The sequence below is a fragment of the Euleptes europaea genome, chromosome 7 (assembly GCF_029931775.1).
Source record: "Euleptes europaea isolate rEulEur1 chromosome 7, rEulEur1.hap1, whole genome shotgun sequence".
In the NCBI taxonomy this organism is placed as follows: Eukaryota; Metazoa; Chordata; class Lepidosauria; order Squamata; family Sphaerodactylidae; genus Euleptes; species Euleptes europaea.
This window is the reverse complement of record NC_079318.1, coordinates 98,726,722-98,748,395: the sequence shown is the minus strand read 5'-3', so window position 1 is coordinate 98,748,395 and position 21,674 is coordinate 98,726,722. Positions and strand designations below refer to the sequence as shown.

Sequence of the window (21,674 nt, the reverse complement as noted above, 5' to 3'; positions counted from 1 at the left end):
GAGGGACTTCAATGCCATGGAGTCCAATTGCCAAAGTTGCCATTTTTCTCCAGGGGAACTGATCTCTATCGGCTGGAGATCAGTTGTAATAGCAGGAGATCTCCAGCAAGTACCTGGAGGTTGGCAACCCTATCGGGGCATGTTAAAAGTTCACAAGCGCATCCTTACGAGGGCTATTTTCTGGTTAACGTTGCCTCTTTAGGCAGTGACTGGACCCTTGCTAGGGCAGAAATTCTCCTACCTATCTTCAAAAGTTCCAGGTGGGCTCCTGAATCTTTTCCTACCTGTCCTCAATAGATCCCAAAATGCAGTTGTTGCTACAGGGTTACAATGTTAAAATCCTGGCAGTGGATATCTAGGGGTGGGGAGTGGGGAGAGAGAAATGGATGCTGGGCCGTGGGCACAAAATATTTTGGAAACTAGCAGGTAAAATTCATAATTGTGGGTGATAAAGTTCACCCCGTAATAGGAAAAGCAGGCAGAGAAATCTTTGGCCTGTGTTTTTGTTTGGAAGAGCTTTCTTGGGGGTGGGTTCCCGAGCGCTGAGCGTAGACCCAGAAAGCAAACTGTTAGGATTGGGCCCCGTGGACCCGTTCTCCTGACGACGACTCCTTCCCCTGGTGTAAGAAGACTTCTCCTAACACAGGATTGCTTTAGGAGGAGGCACCTTGCAGCCAGAGAAATGTGGTCCACAGGATCCAACCCTTAACTGGGGTATTTTGAGGCATTTCATCTCACACAAGAACGCCCAAAACTGCCTTGTACTGAATCAACGGAAAAGGGCAAGAGTCCAATAGTACCTTAAAGACTAACAAAATTTCTGGTAGGGCAGGAGCTTTCATGAGCTGTGGCCAGAAATTTTGTTAGTCTTTAAGGGGCTACTGGACTCCTGCTCCTTTCCACGGCTATTGACAGACTAACACGGCTACTCATCAAGATCTTGTACTGAATCAGACCGTCAGTCCATCAAGTTGAGTATTGTCTACTCAGGCCGGCAGCGGCTCTCCGGGGTCTCAGACTGAAGTCTTTCACATCCCCTACTTGCCTGGTCCCTTTAACTGGAGATGCCGGGGATTGAACCTGGGACCATCTGCGGGCAAATCATATGCTCTACTACAGAGCCACGGCCCCTCCCCACACACAACCTCCCTGTTCTGGTTGGACTTCCTTCCTCTTTGCTTTTGCTTGAGGTCCTGCGATTTCTCGTTATCCGCTCTGATGGGATCATTCAGCTCTGCCTGAAGGAACAGCACCCAGCTCTTCCCTTCTCTGCGCCTGGAGGCTGGCCGTTGTGTCTCTGCGTGTGACAGCTCTGGAACTGCCTCCCTCTTGGTTAGGAACTGGGGACAGGGCAGCAATTTGCACAGAAATGCAGAGGAGCGGAGCTTCTCAGAGGATGGGTACTTTCTACTTTTTTATAAGCAAGTTTTTTTTATGGAGTATGCTTCTAACCTGAATTGTGCCTTGGAGGGGGGTAAGGCAGGCTGACCTCAGCCCTCTAACGTTTATGAGATGCTGGATACTCTCCTGGCCCAGCAGCCGTGGGTCTGCAGCCGCTCGCTCATGACCCACAGCCCCCCTGAGTCCCTCCCACTCTCGCTTTCATCTTCCCTCAAAGCCCCCCTGTCTTCTTGCCCCTCGTTCCTGCCCTCCCGAGAACCGCCGTGCAAGTTCCATCCTTTTCAACTGAAATGTCACAAGGACCATCAAAGTCCTTCTTATCCTTTTTGAGCATCTGCTTGATGTTCCCGAGGGCCTGGCGCACTTAAAGCACCACGGCGGGAACCGGCCGGAGTCTTCGCAAAGGGCAGCTGGTGTGTCCGAAGCCCCCGGGGAGAAGCGACGGGGGGGGGGGGGCCTTGCCGGAGGTAAGGTCAACCTGGGGTCTACATGCCAAGGGCTTTGCAGCTCTGCTTTCCAGTCAGACCGGCCTGCAGCAAGTTGATTGAGCACAATCTCCTGCTATTGCAACTGATCTCCAGCCAATAGAGATCAGTTCCCCTGGAGAAAATGGCTGCTTTGGTCATTGGACTCTATGGCATTGAAGTCCCTCCTCAGGCTCCACCCCAAAAACCTCCCGCCATATCTGTGACCCCACCAGGAAACTACGTTTCCTCTTTTTGTAGGCCAGCCTCTGAGTTGGGGGGCTCTATGCCACTCAAGGCATGCAAGGGTTGCCAACTCCAGGGTGGGAAATTCCTGGAGATTTTGGTGAGGGGGGAGGGACCTCAGCAGGGTATAATGCCACAGAGTCTACCCTCCAACACCGTTTTCACCAGGGGAATGGATCAGTTGTAATTCTGGGAGAACTCCAGGCCCCACCTGGAGGTAGGGCAACCCTACAAGTATTTTAGAGGCTACTGGAGACCAGCTCAGAGTTTACCCAGCCGATTGTTACAGGGTTGGCGTTGGCTTTCAGCTTTGCATTTCTATTGCACAGACTTTACAATACAATCCCAGGAAATCTCCAGCCACCCCCTGGAGGTTGGCAACCCTTCAAGCATTTGGGACCCGCTCAGAGTTTACCCAGCCGGTTGTTACGGGGTTGCCCTCGGCTTTGCGCCTCTTTTGCACCAACTTTATACGATACCCGGCTGCCCCCTTCCCCGTAAACCGGGGTTTGCCTGCGTGCACACACTCTCCCCGTGCCAGCCTCTCACCACTAGATGGCACTGCCTCCTCTACAAGAGCAACAAAGACCAGGTTGCAAAGGGACATGTAGTCGAAGCGAAAGTTCGCTAAGGGGCCTTTGACCCCGGCATCCTGCAAAGCCTCCCTCCTTCCGCAAGGGGAGATGCTATATTTCTATTCCTGATTATTATTATTATTTATTTTGGTGCAACCCTCCTCAGTCTAGGTAACGAATCGGTTACCTCGCGGAGGGGATCCGGTTTGGTTCCGAAGCAGGCTTAAATCCAGAGCGGGGACGGAGCCCTTGGCCACAAAACGTCGGCCCAGCGCCGTCCTGCCATCTTTGGTGCGTGGGGGGTCAAGGGGAAGAAGGGTCAGTTTGGGGGGGCGTCACGCTTTGGTGCAAGTGACGGCCGAGGCGGCGCTGGAGGCGTGGCCCCCCGAGGACGGGGAACGACCCTCGTCCATCCACTTGTCCAGACTGCGCCGCCGGGCGTTCATGAAGAAGTTGCTGACGGTGGAGAGCTCCAGGCCCAGCTGCTGGGCGATGGTGATCTGCAGGTCTTTGGAAGGGCGCTGGTTCTCGTGGAAGATGGCGTGCAGGGTGCGGCGCTGGATGTCGGTGAAGACCAGCCGGTGGCGCTTAGGGACGTGGTTTCGGTCGGCTTTGCTTTGCTCTTGCTCTTTCCTTTTGCAGGCTGGGGGAGGGGAGGGGGAGGAAGAAGAAGAAGAAGAAGAAGAGTTGGAGAGGAAGAGCAAGAACCTGTCAGTCACATTACCCGGGAGGAAGGCATCAATTTTTTAAAAGGATGTCAAAAGAAACGAATTTTTGGCCGTTCTGCCACATGGAGTTAGTAGCTCAGTAGGATTACTAACAGGCTGGGAGAAAAAAAAATGTCGTCAGAACATAATATAAGAAAGGCCCTGCTGGATCAGACCCAGGCCCATCAAATGCAGCAGTCTGTTCACACAGCGGCCAACCAGGAGTCTCAAGGAAGCCCACAAACAAGACAACTGCAGCAGCACCATCCTGCCTGTGCTCCACAGCACCTAATATAATAGGCATGCTCCTCTGAGACTGGAGAGAATAGGGATGCATCGTGACTAGTATCCATTTTTACTAGAAGCCATGGATCTTTCTTTTTGCAGGCTGGGGTGGGGGAGGTGGAGGAAGAAGAAGAAAACTTGGAGAGGAAGATCAAGAACCTGTCAATCACACACCACCCATGAGAAATCATAGAATCATAGAGTTGGAAGGGACTACCAGGGTCATCTAGTCCAACCCCCTGCACAATGCAGGAAATTCACAACCACCTCCCCCCCACACCCCCAGTGACCCCTACTCCATGCCCAGAAGATGCCCAAGATGCTTTCCCTCTCATGATCTGCCTAAGGTCATAGAATCAGCACTGCTGACAGGTGGCCCTCTAGTCTCTGCTTTAAAACCTCCAGGGAAGGAGAGCACGCCACCTCCCGAGGAAGCCTTTTCCACTGAGGAACCACTCTAACTGTTAGGGAGGAAGGCGTTAATTTTTTAAAAGGATATCAAAAGAAACGAATTTTCGGTCTTTCCACAACATGGAGTTAGTAGCTCAGTAGGATTACTAACAGGCTGGGAGAAAAAAATGTCATAAGAACACAAGAATCAGACCAAGGCCCATCAAGTCCAGCAGTCTGTCCACACAGACTGTCAATTCTCTCCACCCTGTACAAAATTTTTATAAACCTCTATCATGCCCCCCTCCTTAGTAATGAGGTTGGAAGTATTTCTTCACACAACGCATAGGGAAATTGTGGAACTCGCTGCCCCAGGATGTGGTGATGGCTGCCAACTTGGAAGGCTTTAAGGGGGGAGTGGGCATGTTCATGGAGGAGAGGGCTATCCATGGCTGCTAGTAAAGTTAAAGAAAAAAAGGAATATTACATATGAACGGTTGGGATTGTAAACTCCTATGTAATACTGAGCTGATAGTTCATATGGTTATTGTTTGCATTTGTATAACAACCTTTGTTGATACTCTCTGATGTGTTATTAATTTGCTACTTGTCATAATATAGAAATGTTAGGTATATTTGCCTATCTGTGTTGATTTCAGGTTTAACTATAATATTGAACACAGAGGTGTCATATTTCTAGTACCTGGAGGTTGGCAACCCTATCTATTGCTTGCATAGAAATGCCCTCTTAAATAGTTCAGTTTTGCATGGTTTGTGGAAAGCCAGGAGAGCGGGAAAATTTCTAGGCTTATTAGGCAGGCCGTTTCACAAGGCGGGGGCCACGACGGAGAAGGCACGAGTACGGGCAGTTGTCGATTTGGCTGAATTGCAGTTTGGCACCCGCAGAAGGCCCTGCTCCTATGAGCAAAGATGTTGTGGCGGAGACTGGTAGGGTTGCCAGGAGGGCAATTGCCCGCCAATCCACTCACCAGCTCCGGAGCGGCGCTCACATGTGGGGGTTTGGGTGTTAAATTTAGGGGTTTGAGTGTTAAATCAGCTGCGGCGATGTGGCGCTTCCAGAAGTAAAACCGGAAGTGACATCATCGCGGGTGCGCGTCTGCACGCACATGTGGCCGCCCCAGCCCCGCCCCCTAAAACCTCCCACCAAGAGGGAAGAGGTTTCATAGATATGAGGGTCCAAGGCCACGAAGGGCTTGGTATGTATCTTTATGAACATAAGAACAGCCCTGCTGGATCAGACCCAGGCCCATCAAGTCCAGCTGTCTTTTCACACAGTGGCCAACCAGGAGCCTCTAGGAATCCCACAAGCAAGACAGCTGCAGCAGCACCATCCTGCCTGTGTTCCACAGCACCTAAGATAATAGGCATGCTCCTCTGATAATGGAGAGAATAGGTATGCATCATGACCAGTATCCATTTTGACTAGTAGCCATGGATAGCCCTCTCCTCCATGAACATGTCCACTCCCCTCTTCAAGCCCTCCACATTGCAGCCATCACCACATCCTGGGGCAGGGAGTTCCACAATTTAACTCTGCATTGTGTGAAGCAATACTTCCTTGTACCTGTTTTGAATTTCTCACTCTCCAGCTTCAGCAGATGACCCCGCGTTCTGGTATTATGAGAGAGGGAGAAAAGCTTCTCCCTGTTCACTCTCTCCATGCCATGCATAATTTTATAGACCTCTATCATGTCTCCCCTTAACCGCCTTCTTTCCAAGCTAAACAGCCCCAAGCATTTTAACCGCTCCTCATAGGGCAGCTGCTCTAGTCCCCTGATCATTTCGGTTGCTCTTTTCTGCACCTTCTCAAGCTCTGCAATATCCTATTTTATTTTTGTTAGAGGTGGTGACCAGAACTGTACACAGTATTCCAAGTGTGGTCTCACCATAGATTTGTACAAAGGCAATATGATAGCAGCAGTTTTATTCTCTATTCCTCACCTAATTATGGCCAGAATGGAATTTGCCTTTTTCACAGCAGCAGCACTCAGGGTTGACGTCTTCATTGAGCTATCCACTACCACCCCAAGATCCCTTTCTTGGTCGGTCACTGCCAGCACAGATCCTATCAGCGTATATGTAGGGTTGCCAGGTCCCTCTTCGCCACAGGCGGGAGGTTTTTGGGCTGGAACCTAAGGAGGGTGGGGTTTGGGGAGGGGAGGGACTTCAGTGCCATAGAGTCCAATTGCCAAAGTGGCCATTTTCTCCAGGTGAATTGATCTCTATCGGCTGGAGATCAGTTGTAATAGCAGAAGATCTCCAGCTAGTACCTGGAGGTTGGCAAGCCTATTTATATGCGAAGTTAGGATTTTTTGCCCCAATGTGCATCACTTCGTCACATTGAATCTCATTTGCCATTTTAATGGCAATTTGATGGGTTCGTCCCTTATATCAACCCTTTTGACGGGCCTCTGTGCAAATTTGGTTACGAACTGTGGAGGCCGTAGGAGAGGTGTTCTTCCGGCTCCCGAGAGAAAGGGGAAGGCCTCTCTGAGCACCTACGTGTCTCGGCCTCCTTTTTTCTCTTGGACTGGCTGGAACTGAAAAGAACAAACATTTCCAAATTTGCTGTCCTAGCCGGGGGATGACCTTAGAGAGGGTAGCCGTGCTGAATCCTGCTTTTATGGCTGCACTTAACTGTGTGGAGGGAAGGGAGGAGAGGAGCATGGAAATTTAATGCCAAATCAATAGCTCTGGTGACTGAAATCTTCTGTCTCTTTCTTGGTCTACCAGGCCCTTCTTGGAGAGGAGAAGTTCCCTGGGCAGGAGCAAGTAGAGTTGCCAACTGCGGCCTGAGAAATTCGTGGAGATTTGGGGGCAGTGGCATTGGAGGGGGGAATCTGGGGAGGGACTTTACTTAGACTCACTGGAGCTGCCATTTTCTCCAGGGAAACTGATCCCTGTGGTCTGGAGATCACACAGGGCTGCCAGCTCTGGGTTGAGAAAATCTTGGAGATTTTGGGGGTAGAGCTGGGCAGAGAGGGATTTGGATACCTTCAGATTTTTGGGGCGGAGCCCTTTCCTGTATGCCCAGGTAAATGCTGATCGCCACTTTGGGATCAGGAAGGAATTCTCCTCCAGACCAGATTTGGAGGGTTTCCCCCCCCCCATCTTCTGGGCATGGAGCAGGGGGTCACTGGGGGAGTGGGGGGAGGGGAGGTAGTTGTGAATTTCCTGCATCGTGCAGGGGGTTGGACTAGATGGCCCTGGAGGTCCCTTCCAACTCTATGATTCTATGAGCACGATCATTATTTGTACAAAGGTTGTCTCTGTTCATAAAGTACTGGAACAGAACTAACCCCAAACAGAGTAGATGTGTGCGTATGTATACTTAACTGGAATCACTGGGGGGGTTGCCTGCAAAAAAAGGAGAAAAGGTTGGAGGAGGGGAACCTCTTGCAGAATCTCCTGCAGAATTCTTAACCCAAATAGTGGCTCTTGCCACGCAGACAGCTGCTCACACAATCTGATGCAAAATGAACAACGTTTCCGGATGTGTGTGCATCAACCTGTGATGAATCCGAATTGGCATTTCGCATCAGGTTGTGTGAGCGATCACATCAAGCCACACAAAACAATAGATAAAAAAATATTTCATAAGGGTTATTTCCAGATGTGTTTTAAGAACTGTATGTATTTATGACCACTGAGGAAGGCCTACTCAAGCCAAAATGCATCTGGTCAAGCATTGGTCACTTACATTGTATATCTACTGTGCATAAGAATTTTATCACTGGTTTTTATATGAATCCTGTATCCCAGGCCTCGTGTTTGTAGAACAAGAAGAAGAGTTGGTTTTTATATGCCGACTTTCTCTGCCACTTAAGGGAGACTCAAACCAGCTTACAATCATCTTCCCTTCCTCTCCCCACAACAGACATCATGTGAGGTAGGTGGGGCTGAGAGAGTGTGACTAGCTCAAGGTCACACAGCTGGCTTCATGTATAAGAGTGGGGAAACAAATCCAGTTCACCAGATTTCTCCAAGGGAACTGATCTCTATCGGCTGGAGATCAGTTGTCATAGCAGGAGATCTCTAGCTAGTACCTGGATGTTGGCAACCCTAGCTGTGAAACTTTCTTGCCTGCTTATTTCCAGGAAAGGAGCAAGAGCAGGCCAGGGCTGCTTTTTCAGGTCAGTTGGCAATCCTACATAGACGCACCCACCCCCACCCCCGCAAGCCCACAGCTTCTCTTGGCAGCTACCAAAAATGGATATAAAATAGACACGATTTAAAAGCAGAGGTAAGGGAATGAAACTGCTGCGTTCACGGCCCAGGTCCATCGTAATATTAAAACAAGATGTAATTCTGCGCGGCTCAGATGTTGTGGAGCGAACTTGGCAGAGGGTCTCCGTTAAGATTTAATGGGCTGAGATTTTATCGCCTGGTGTTAAAACCTCGCACATTTTTTGATTTCTAAACGAGTCTTTTATTTTAATTAACTATTGGCTGTTGGACAAGCGGGTGGGGAGGGGATCCCGCGAACGTGGCTGAGATTTGGGGGAGAAGCTCTGTGCAGATTCTTATCCAACTGTCCTCAGAACAACGTTGAAAAAACAGGGCTGAGGCGAGCTGCTGGCAGCTGTCTGAGTTTGATACAGAAGACCGGGCAGGGCCCGGCACACTGCCCAGGGCGCTGGCAAGCTAGAACGGGGTTCCTTGGTTCGAGTGAGAAACCAAAATGAAGATTCGAATGGTTCATTGTGGAACTCCCTGCCCCAGGATGTGGTGACTGTTGCCAACTTGGAAGGCTTTAAGAGGGGAGTGGACGTGTTCACGGAGGAGAGGGCTATCCATGGCTACTAGTCAAAATGGATACTAGCCATGATGCATATCTATTCTCTCCAGTATCAGAGGAGCATGCCTATTATATGAGGTGCTGTGGAGCACAGGCAGGATGGTGCTGCTGCAGTCGTCTTTTTGGGGACTTCCTAGAGGCCCCTGGTTGGCCACTGTGTGAACAGACTGCTGGACTTGATGGACCTTGGTCTGATCCAGCAGGGCTTTTCTCATGGATGGATGGATGGATGGATGGATGGATGGATGGATGGATGGATGGATGGCAGGCAACTTGGAAGGCTTTAAGAGGGGAGTAGACATGTTTGTGGAGGAGAGGGCTATCCATGGCTACTAGTCAAAATGGATGCTAGTCATGGTGCATACCTATTCTCTCCAGTATCAGGGTAGCAGGCCTGTTATATAGGGTTCCCAGGTCCCTCTTCACCACTGGTGGGAGGTTTTTGGGGTGGAGCCTGAGGAGGCTGCATTTTGATTCAGCTGAGCTGAGCTGGGGACTACAGGCAGGGGTGAATTTAAACTTTGCCTTTTTTAAAACGCTGGGAAGCCTAACTAAACTGAGAATTTAATTGAGGTTTGCTGGGAGAGGGTTGTGACTGTTGTGCCAGTGGGTGATTAAGGTTGATTGCTGCCTGAAAGCTTGATTGTTACCTCGTTAAGTGGGGTTGTTGTGATTGGAGCTTGTGTGTGAGAGGTGGGGGTGGTGAACATTTAAATTCCAAGGCTCCTGCTCGCCAGAGGCACGAGCCTTTGGCGCGAGCCGAAGGGCACAAGGGCTCTTGCCCTATGGCTCTTAGCCTGGGGATCATGACTGGGGATCTGTAGGGTGACTATAAAATCTAGTTATCTTGGCAGAGTAACTCTCTCCATCCAGTTGGAGTACCGAGCAACTTGAATATCTATGTGAATTAGCAGCAAATAGCTGCAGGGCAAGGAACTTCGGCATTCAGTTCTTATTTGGTACAGGAAGAGTGCAAGAGTGTAAAGTGCAGGGTCACCACACCAAAGAATAATATAATAATTAATTAATTAATTAAATACCAGTTATGAAGGTAGAAAGCCAGCAGGGGTCGGGGGGCTATCCAGTGTGCTGCATGGAGTGTCACATGTATGATTGTCTGCCTGCTGGACAGAAGTCGTGGGTGTGTGCTCGGTGCAGGGAGCTCCTGGCTCTCAGGAAGCGAGTTCACTTCCTTGAGGCCAAGGTAGCTCAACTGGATGAGCTGATGCAGGCAGAGAGAGAGGTAACTAAGGACTCCGGCAATGAAATAGTCACACCCCAGTCCCAAGGTGACGGCAACCTGCCAGTCATGGATGATGGAGCCCTTGGGGAAGTAGGACATCTCACTGAGGTAGGGGGATGTGGTACCTTAGAAGGGACCTCTTCTTTGGTGGATGAACCGATATCCTCTCGTACCAAGGATATGCCTCAGAGGGGAGGGGGGCTTCTTGTAGTGGGGGATTCAATCCTTAGGAATGTAGATAGCTGGGTTTCTGGCGGTCGCATGGACCGCATGGTGACTTGCCTGCCTGGTGCGAAGGTTGCGGACATTATTCGTCATATAGGTAGTCTGGTAGATAGTGCTGGGGACGAGCTAGTGGTTGTGGTGCATGTTGGCACCAACGACGTGGGGAAATGTAGTTCGGAGGTCTTGGAATCCAAATTTAGGTTGCTAGGCAGGAGACTAAAAGCCAGGACCTTCAAGGTAGCTTCCTCAGAAATGCTACCTGTTCCACGTGCAGGACCAGCTAGGCAGGCACAGTTGGTGAGTCTCGATGCGTGGATGAGACGGTGGTGCAGGGAAGAGAGCTTTAGATTTGTAAGGAACTGGGCAACATTTTGGGACAAGCCAGGCCTATACAAAAGGGATGGGCTCCGCTTGAACCAGGATGGAACCAGACTGCTGGCGCGTAATATAAAAAAGGTGGCAGAGCAGCTTTTAAACTGAACCTGGGGGAAAGCCGACAGGAACTGAGAAGCATCCGGTTCGGGCAAACTCTGTGCATACGGACAAAGGGAAAATTGCTTCAGATTGCCCACATATGAATTACTTAGACATGAAAGGGAATGGGAAAAAAATGATGGATAGCCACTTAAAGATGCCCAAAGGCACATGCCAGGCAAGCCAAAAGAGAGAAACAGTGTGGAGGTGTTTCTATGCTAATGCTAGAAGCCTCCAAGCAAACATGGGGGAATTAAAATGCATGGTTTTAAGAGAAAACATAGATATAGTGAGCATTACAGAAACGTGGTGGAGGGGAGAGAACCAGTGGGATACAGTCATCCCTGGTTACAAACTGTATAGAAATGACAGGGAAGGGCGTATTGGAGGGGGTGTTGCTATGTATATCAAGGAAGGCATAGTGTCTAATAAGCTAGAGACCATAAAAAGGGCAGACTCGTCCACAGAATCCTTATGGGTGACGATTCCGGGCCCCAAAGGAGATTTAGTACTGGGGACCTTCTATCGGCCCCCTGACCAAACGGCTCAGGGTGATCTTGAGGTGGAGAATGAAATTAGGGAAGCATGTAAAGGTAATGAAGTAGTAATAATGGGAGACTTCAATTTCCCTCATATTGATTGGATAAATGTATGCTCCAGTCAAGCCAAAGAGATAAAAATTTTAGACATCCTAAATGATTGTGCCCTCGAACAGTTGGTCATAGACCCAACCAGAGGGGAGGCAATCCTGGATTTAATTCTCTGTGGTGCTGCCAGTGACTTAGTGCGGGATGTGGATGTAGTTGAGCCAGTTGGCAATAGTGATCACAATGGCATCAAATTTAATTTATATGTAAGTAGGAAAGTGACTGGGAAATCTCACACAATTACCTTTGACTTTAAAAGAGGGAACTTCTCTAAAATGAGAAAACTGGTAAAGAGGAAGTTAGGAGGGTTAAATCTCTTGAAAAGGCTTGGGGGTTACTCAAGCACATTACTAGAGGCTCAGCTAGCTTGTATACCGCAGGTTAGGAAAGGTAGTAATAAGTCCAAGAGGTCACCACCATGGCTAACGGGTAAGGTGAAGGAAGCAATTAGAGAAAAAAAGTCTTCCTTCAGAGACTGGAAGGTTTGCCCAAACGAGGCAAACAGAAGCAAACACAAACTTGCACAAAGGAAATGCAAGCAGATAATTAGAGATGCAAAGAAAGATTTGGAGGGGCATATTGCTAAACACATCAAAACAAACAATCAGAAATTCTTTAAGTATATTAGGAGTAGGAAACCAGCTAGGGAAGCGGTTGGACCATTGGATGACAATGGGAGTAAAGGAACTCTAAGGGAAGATAAAGCGATTGCTGAAAAACTAAATGAATTCTTCTCATCTGTCTTCACTGTTGAAGATACAGGGCAGATTCCTTCTCCTGAACAGAGATTATGGAGAGGGGAAAATGAGGAACTGAGACAAATAGTGGTAACAAGGCAGGAAGTCCTAGAACGTCTAGACAAACTGCAAACTAACAAGTCACAGGGACCAGACGGTATTCATCCTAGAGTTCTTCAAGAACTCAAATGGGAAATTGCTGAACTTCTAACAAAGATATGTAATACATCCCTTCGATCAGCCTCTGTACCAGAGGACTGGAGAATGGCCAATGTAACACCCATTTATAAAAAAGGTTCCAGGGGGGACCCAGGAAATTACAGGCCAGTTAGCTTAACGTCTGTTCTGGGTAAATTAGTGGAAAGCATTATTAAAGATAGAATTGTCAAGCATATAGAAGGGCAAGGTCTGCTGGGCAAAGCCCAACATGGCTTCTGTAAGGGTAGGTCCTGTCTCACTAACCTATTAGAGTTTTTTGAAAGCATCAGTAAGCATGTGGACAGGAATGAGCCTGTGGACAGTGTGTATTTGGATTTCCAAAAAGCTTTTGACAAAGTCCCCCACCAAAGACTGCTAAGCAAACTTCATAGTCAAGGGATAAGAGGACAAGTCCTCTTATGGATTGAGAGCTGGCTGAAAAATAGGAAGCAGAGAGTAGGAATCAATGGTCAGTTCTCCCAATGGCGGGATGTGAGCAGTGGGGTGCCTCAGGGATCTGTGTTGGGACCGGTGCTTTTCAACCTGTTCATCAGTGACCTGGAGTTGGGGCTAAACAGTGAAGTAGCCAAGTTTGCAGATGACACCAAATTATTTAGGGTGGTTAAAACAAAATTGGACTGTGAAGAGCTCCAGAAGGATCTCTGCATACTGGAAGAATGGGCATTAAAATGGCAAATGAGATTCAATGTGAGTAAGTGTAAAGTGATGCATATTGGGGCAAAAAATCCCAACTTCACATATACACTGATGGGATCTGTGCTGGCAGCAACAGACCAAGAAAGGGAACTTGGGGTGGTAGTGGATAGCTCAGTGAAGATGTCAGCCCAGTGTGCGGCTGCTTTAAAAAAGGCAAATTCCATGCTGGCCATAATTAGACGAGGAATAGAGAATAAAACTGCCAATATCACGCTGCCCTTGTACAAATCTATGGTGAGACCACACTTGGAATACTGTGTACAGTTCTGGTCACCACACCTAAAAAAGGATATTACAGAGCTTGAGAAGGTGCAGAAAAGAGCAACCAAAATGATTAGGGGACTACAGCAACTGTCCTATGGGGAGCGGTTAAGACGCTTAGGGCTGTTTAGCTTGGAAAGAAGGTGGCTAAGGGGAGACATGATACAGGTCTACAAAATTATGCATGGTTTGGAGAGAGTGGACAGGGAGAATGGATAGGGAAGTTTTTCTCCCTCTCCCATAATACTAGAACATGGGGTCATCTGCTGAAGCTGGAGGGTGAGAGATTCAAAACAGATAAAAGGAAGTATTTTTTCACACAACGCATAGTTAAATTGTGGAACTCCCTGCCCCAGGATGTGGTGATGGCTGCCAACTGGAAGGCCTGAAGAGGGGAGTGGACATATTCATGGAGGAGAGGGGTATTCATGGCTACTAGTCAAAATGGATAGAAGTCATGCTGCATACCTATTCTCTCTTGTATCAGAGGAGCAAGCCTATTTTTTTGGGTATGGTGGAACACAGGCAGGATGGTGCTGCTGCCGTCGTCTTGTTTGTGGGCTTCCTGGAGGCACCTGGTTGGCCACTGTGTGAACAGACTGCTGGACTTGATGGGCCTCGGTCTGATCCAGCAGGGCCTTTCTTATGTTCTTATGAGGGCGGGATTTGGGGAGGGGAGGGAGTTCAATGCCATAGAGTCCAATTGCCCAAGCGGCCATTTTCTCCAGGCGAACTGATCTCTATCAGCTGGAGATCAATTGTAACAGCAGGAGATCTCTAGCTAGTTGCTGCCTTAGGGTTGCCAGTTGGGTAGTTTCGGCGGGCAATTGCCCGCCAATCCACCCAGCTGCCCATGAGTGGGGATCACCATTGTTTTGGGGGGTTGAGTGCTATAGTGGCCGAGGCGATGTGGCGCTTCCCTAAGCCCAGAAGTGGCATGATCATGTCGTGCATGGCCGTGCACGCCATCACTGCAGGCCCACCCCCCACAAAACCGTGGCTCAAGGGTAGAGCATGTGATTGGCATGCAGAAGGTCCCAGGTTCAATCCCCGACATCTCCAGTTAAAAGGACCAGGCAAGTAGGTGATGGGAAAGACCTCCTCTGCCTGAGACCCTGGAGAGCCGCTGCCGGTATGCATAGACAATACTGACTTTGATGCACCAAGGGTCTGATTCAGTGCAAGGCAGCTTTGTGTGTTCGTGTGTGCTCAACCTCCCGCGGATGGAGAGGGGGGACCTGGCAACCCTATGCTGTCTGGAAGCATACCCACGCAGAAGGCAGGGAGGGCCGTTTGCCCTTGCCCTCATGCGCAAAGGGAGCCTCACATGTCAATAGGGTTGCCAGGTCTCTCTTCGCCACTGGTGAGAGGTTTTGGGGCACAGCCTGAGGAGGGCGGGGTTTGGGGAGGGGAGGGGCTGTAATGCCATAGAGTCCAATTGCCAAAGCAGCCATTTTCTCCAGGGGAACTGATCTCTATCGGCTGGAGATCAGTCATAATAGCAGGAGATCTCCAGCCACCACCTGGAGCTTGGCAACCCTACATGTCAACAAGTATTAAATGCCAAACAATTAACCATTTCACAATTCGTTTTGATGGAAGTTGGCAACCCTGCTTCTGGCTTTCAAAACCTTCTGGGGGAGGTGGGGGGTTCCTTGGGCCAGGGGAAGGCGCCACCATTAGCAGGCTGAAGCCTCAGGATCCAACCCTGGATAACCGATCGATTGGAAAAAGAAATTGCCATAATGAGCAGACAGTCATCCTCGTAGCTGGCACGGCCGGATGGCAAGCCAAAGAGGACCGAGGGTAGGGTTGCCAGCTCTAGGTTGGGAAATATCTGGAGATATTTGGGGTGAAGCCAGAGGAGGGCGGGGTTTGGGAAGGGGAGGGACTTCCATGCCATAGAGTCCAATTGCCAAAGCAACCATTTTCTCCAGGGGAATTGATCTCTATCGGCTGGTAAAAGGAAGTATTTCTTCACCCAACGCACAGGTAAATTGTGGAACTCCCTGCTCCAGGATGTGGTGATGGCTGCCAACTTGGAAGGCTTTCAGAGGGGAGTGGACATGTTCATGGAGGAGAGGGGTATTCATGGCTACTAGTCAAAATTGATGCCAGTCATGATGCATACCCATTCTCTCCGGGATCAGAGGAGCAGGCCTATTATTTTGGGTGCTGTGGAGCGCAGGCAGGATCAATGCTGCTGCAGTGGTCTTGTTTGAGGGCTTCCTAGAGGCCCCTGGCTGGCCACTGCGTGAACAGACTGCTGGACTTGATGGGCCATGGTCCAGCAGGGCTTTTCTTATGTTCTTATGAGATAGCAGGAGATGTCCACTAGTACCTGGAGGTTGGCAACCCTAGCCGAGGGCCACTCAAGGGCTCTGAGCGAGGGAACAAGGAGGCAGAGATGTGCTTGTGTGTGTGCGGGGGGAACACCAGAAAAAGAAATATTTGCCAGGGCCAAAGTGGCGAGACTTTTTAAAGCCCTGATAGATGCGTCTGTCTTGCGGCCGTGAAACGTGACAGACTGCCTCCCCCCCTCCCCTCCCCAGCTGCCTTTTCTGCTCTCCAACTCTTCCCCAAGCAGCCTCGGCTCCCCCCCACCTTTGCGCCTCATCTTTGACTGCACGCTGATAGAAAATATTGATCAGATCCAAGCTGGGGTTGTGCTGTAAAGAGCAGCCGGTTCGCGTTAACCCTTGCCGGGCGGGATTGGTAGCAGGGGAAGGGAGAGGTGGGAAATGAGTTGGTTTTTATACCCTGGTTTCTCTCTGACCCCCAAAATCTTGTTGTCTCGAAGAAGAGGAGTTGGTTTTTATACCCTGATTTCTCTACCAAACGGAGTCTCAAAGTGGAGTCCAATCACCCTCCCTTCCTCTCCCCACAACAGACACCTTGTAAGGGAGGGGAATGAGTTCGGAGAAGAACTGAGAACGGTGACTAGCCCAAGGTCACCCAGCAGGCTTCACGTGGAGGAGTGGGGAATCAAACCCAATTCTCCAGATTAGAGTTCGCCGCTCGTGTGGAGGAGTGGGGAATCGAACCCGGTTCTCCAGATTAGAGTCCACGGCTCATGTGGAGGAGTGGGGAATCGAACCCGGTTCTCCAGATTAGAGTCCACGGCTCATGTGGAGGAGTGGGGAATCGAACCCGGTTCTCCAGATTAGAGTCCACGGCTCATGTGGAGGAGTGGGGAATCGAACCCGGTTCTCCCGATTAGAGTCCACGGCTCATGTGGAGGAGTGGGGAATCGAACCCGGTTCTCCAGATTAGAGTCCACGGCTCATGTGGAGGAGTGGGGAATCGAACCCGGTTCTCCAGATTAGAGTCCACGGCTCATGTGGAGGAGTGGGGAATCGAACCCGGTTCTCCAGATTAGAGTCCACGGGTCTTAACCACTACACCACGCTGGCTCCTGAACTCGAATCTAGCTAAGCAACAGAAGAACACCCAGATTCGTGTCCAGGAGCACCTTAGAGAGCATCAGATTTTCGGGGGATAAGCTACCGAGAGTCAACGTTCCCTTTGACAGGTACACTTTAACTCTTTGAAAGCTTATCCCTCGAAAATCTTGTTGGTCTCTAAGATGCTCCTGAACTCAAATATAGTTGTTCTGCTTCAGAACAACAGAGCAACCTTCCGAAAGTATTCTTGCCCATTTAGGTATAAATGTAGAAGTCAAACAGGCCTTGCCAGAGGCGCAGAAGCAAGCACACAGGCTCGTCCCAGCCTCTCGAAATTTCTGCACATTTCATACATGCTTTTTTTTTAGACATACAAATCGGAATATGGAGGTGGCTGTTGCTAGCAACCCTTACCAGACACCTCCTGCTCTATGAATTTGCAGGTTCCTTTAAAACGTTTGAGCCGGGAGTGGCCACCTCTTCGTCTTGTGGCAATGAGTCCTGCAGGCTTTGCTGCCTCAGCGGTTCTCGGGCCTCCCTTTGTTTTGCAGGGTGAATTTGCCAGGTAGATCGGGGTGACGGGGGCCTATTTAGGGTTCTCTCCTCAGGCACCAAAATATGTTGCAAGGTCTCCCACTCCCAGCCCAAATTATATTTACACTTTGCTCCTTCCGCCTCCTCGTGATACGGTTTGCTTCCAGGAGCGTCCCTCGGCAGACCAGCCCGTGCGGGGAGAGCTTTTTCGGAAATCTCTTTGGCAACTATAAAAAACACCTCCCCGTGTTTTCAATGAGAATCAGGTCAAACCGGAGTTGGAACGAGCCAACGATGCCAGCATTTTCTCTCTCTCTTTCTTTTCCACCCCCCTCCTTGTTGTAAAATAATAATAATAATACATTTGAGGGCAGGGTTAAAACCGAGAAGGGGCAATTTTGGGCCAATCGAAACAAAAAAAAATCAATGTTTTGCTTTGCAGAAAAAAACACCCCAGGGAACAGAGCAGAGGGAATTCTGGGGGACTGTACGGCTGCGAGCTGGTGACAGTCTCTGCCTCGGAAAATAAAATCGATGACTTCCCTTATATAAAGTCCCTCAGTAGGTCGAAGGCGGGGGGTGGGTGGGCAGGATAGAGGTTTCCCTTTCCCACTTCACGCAGCTGCCAGATTGCAGCAGGGGATTTTGGAGTATTGGGGGAGAGGAACACCAAGCGGCATGCTCCTTAAACGGAGACCTTTGCTTCCAGATAATACCCCCTTCTTCTGTGACGAGCGTGATATTCATATATCCCCTCGCCTTCTGGATGGGCTTTCTGTAACCTGGCCGACATATCTGAAATGTCTCTGGCTTTCGACATAGGCGGCCCCTCATCACTTTCACCTAGGGTTGCAAACCTCCGGGTACTAGCTGGAGGTCTCCCGCTATTACAACTGATCTCCAGCCAATAGAGATCAGTTCGCCTGGAGAAAAGGGCCACTTCGGCAATTGGACTCTATGGCATTGAAGTCCCTCCCCTCCCCAAACCCGACCTCCTCAGGCTCCGCCCCAAAAACCTCCTGCCGGTGGTAAAGAGGGACCTGACAACCCTATCCCTATGGCATTATACCCCATTGAAGTCCCTCCCCTCTAGGGTTGCCAACCTCCTGGTAAAAGCTGGAGATCTTCTATTAGAACTGATCTCCATCCGATAGAGATCAGTTCCCCTGGAGAAAATGGCCACTTTGGCAATTCAACTCTATGGCATTGAAGTCCCTCCCCTCCCCAAACCCCGCCCTCCTCAGGCTCCATCCCAAAAATTTCCCACCGGTGGCGAAGAAGGACCTGGCAACCCTAGTATGGGGAGGGGAGGGGAGTGCAGCAGGATATTTTCTCCAGGGGAACTGATCTCTGTAGTCTGGAGATCAGTGTAATTTTGGGAGAACTTCAGGCCCCACCTGGAGGTTGGCAACCCTACCCTACCCCCTGCCAATTAAAATTTGTCCTCCTCTAATTGATTTATGTAAGAAGAAGAGCTGGTTTTTCTCTACCTTTAAGGAGTCTCAAAGCCAATTACAATCTCCTTCCCTTCCCCACAACAGGCACCTTGTGAGGTAGATGGGGGCTGAGAGAGTTCGGAGAGAGCTGTGACTGGCCCAAGGTCACCCAGCTGGCTTCATATGGAGAAGTGGGGAATCGAATGTGGTTCACCAGATTAGAGTCCGCCGCTCATGTGGAGGACTGGGGAATCAAACCCAGCTCTCCAGATTAGAGTCTACCGCTCATATGGAGGAGTGGGGAATCGAACCCGGTTCTACAGATTAGAGTCCGCTGCTTTTAACCACTACGCCACACTGGTGCTAAGAATATTTGCAACCTTGCTTATTCATATGAAGGGCAGGGCCCTGAAATTAGATGAATGCTTTAGTTTATGAAATGAATGAGAATTTATATAAATTAGTTAAATTTGATTAAAGCTTTAGCTGGTTAGTCGAGAGGAGCGTATTGTAACTGGTGACTTGTAATTAAAGGTGTACTAGTTTATTTGGGGGTTAAATATTCTCCTGATGGAAGAGACCACCCCCCTTTTCTTTCAGCCTCAGACATCTGCAATCCAGGGCAAAGGGAACTGAAGGCAAGGAAACAAATGGTTCAAAAGGAATCAAATCTTTAATTGGTTCTGTTAACCCCGACACGTTTCGCGTACTGCTTCTTCAGGAGGTAGCTTTCAGATTCTACTTTCACAACGTCCCCTTGCATGCAAAAATGAGTAAAAAATTTATTGCATATAGCCATTGGCCATCACAATTTACTAAAACAAATAAATAATAAAACAAATACAGTGGATTAACAAATAGAAAATGAAATGTACTAAAACAATTCAGCTTAAAAGATAAGTAGCTGCTCCTTCCGATACCGCCTTAAACCTCATTTTATTTGCTGAGAAAGCAAACAAAGAGACTCTACATGCATCAGTATCAGACAACAGAAATATATATTTTTTTCCACATCCGAATGTATATTAATACGGGATAATATCCCTCCCAAAAATTTAGCCCTGGGGCCAGCACATAATGGGCAAAATCCTTGCATGCAATAAAGGAAAAGTACTTTTGTGAAAGTAGAATCTGAAAGATTCCCCCTGAAGAAGCAGTATGCAAAACGCATCGGGGTTAACAGAACTTATTAAAGAATTGATTCTTTACACAGCATTGGTCAGGCTGCACCTGGAGTATTGTGTGCAGTTCTGGAGGCCTCGCTTCAAAAATGATGTGGACAGAATCGAGCGGGTGCAGAGGAGAGCAACGAGGACGATCAGGGGCCTGGAGACCCAGCCCTACCAGGAAAGGCTGAGGGACTTGGGAGTATTCAGTCTGGAGAAGAGGAGGTTGAATGGGGACTGGATTGCTCTCTTGAAGTATTTGAAGGGCTGTCACATAAAAGAGGGCAGGGAGCTGTTCCTGTTGACAGCAGAGGATAGCACTCACAATAATGGGCTTAAAATGCGGGCGGAAAGGTACTGGCTGGATATTAGGAAACAATGTTTTACAGTAAGAGTTGTTCGATAGTGGAATCGGCTACCTGGGGAGGTGGTGAGCTCCCCCCACCCCACTGGAAGTCTTTATGTAAAGGCTGGGCGAACACTTGTCAGGGATGCTCTAGGCTGATCCTGCATTAAGCAACGGGTTGGACTAGATGGCCTCTATGGCCCCTTCCCACTCTATGATTCTGTGCTTTCCTTTGTACCATTTGTTTCCTTGCCTTCGTTTTGCCTTGGTGCCAATGAAGGCGGCCTACCTTACACAGCGGTTGTAAGGACTGCAAGAAGATGATATACGCAAAGATGGCTGACCACTGAAAGGGCTACAAAAACGCTAAGTGCCGTTCATATTACATGTTTGAATCATGATTTAAGTCTCCTATACTGAGGCCTTTCAATAAACGTGCGTATTACAAATTTAATCAATGGACACGGTTAAACAGCAGATGATAAATCGACATATAAAAAAACACTTAGTTGTTTAATGTTGATGGTGCCGTTTGGGGGAGGGGGTTATCGTTCCAGTTTGCCAATGTGTTTCTTAAGGCTTTGGGGTTGGTTTTGTTTGATTTGTATAGAAGCTATCCTGGGTCAGTGCAGTGAAATATCTTTGGTTCCCCTCGACTGGAAGAGGAGAGAGTTAAGAGACGGCTTCCCTCCTTCCCATGGAAATCGAATGGGCAGATCAGTGTCGCATCATCCACCCCAATGTGGTGTAGTGGTTAAGAGCGGTGGTTTGGAGCAGTGGACTCTGATCCGGAGAATCGGGTTTGATTCCCCACTCCTACACATGAGCGGCGGAGGCTAATCTGGTGAACCGGGTTGGTTTCCGCACTCCTCCATACGAAGCCAGCTGGGTGACCTTGGGCTAGTCATAACTCTCTCAGCCCCACCTGCCTCACAGGGTGTCTGTTGTGGGGAGGGGGAGGGAAGGCGATTGTAAGCCGGTTTGATTTCTCCCTTAAGTGGTAGAGAAAGTCAGCATATAAAAACCAACTCTTTTCCTTCTTCTAATCTTCAGGGCCGGTTTTTATTTCCTGGATAAGAAACCGTCTCCGAAAAAAGGTGCTCATGGACTTCCTACTGTCTCAGGGAAGAGGAGTGGTGGCGAACACGGTTCTTGTCTACCTTTTCCTTCCCCTGAACATCCCGAAGCATGACCGTCCTTCCGATGGATCCATCACTCCTCTGACAGCTTTATTAGCCGCTAACAAGCGAGCCGCGTCTCTCAGCACAGGTGAAGCGGTGACATGTGATGTCAGGATAGCAGCACCCGTGTGGTGTGACCTGTGTACCCAGGTGCAGGCCTCCCATGCGCCCGGGGGGGCAGGAAACCTTGCTGGGAGGGTGCGATGCGAAAGGAGCAG

At 49.3% G+C, this 21,674-nt stretch overlaps 2 protein-coding genes across 2 annotated transcripts in view; one reads left to right on the top strand and one right to left on the bottom strand.

Annotated features, from left to right (window-relative positions):
• LOC130480597 (cathepsin K) overlaps positions 1 to 21,674 on the top strand; it is a 243,663-nt gene that overhangs the window by 119,638 nt on the left and 102,351 nt on the right. The gene's annotated exons all lie outside the window — the stretch shown is intronic.
• LOC130480596 (hepatocyte nuclear factor 6-like) overlaps positions 3,022 to 21,674 on the bottom strand; it is a 31,419-nt gene continuing 12,766 nt past the window's right edge. The window contains exon 2 of the mRNA XM_056853199.1: positions 3,022 to 3,329. Within this exon, the coding sequence (XP_056709177.1) occupies positions 3,022 to 3,329 (308 nt within the window). The remainder of the gene's footprint in view (positions 3,330 to 21,674) is intronic.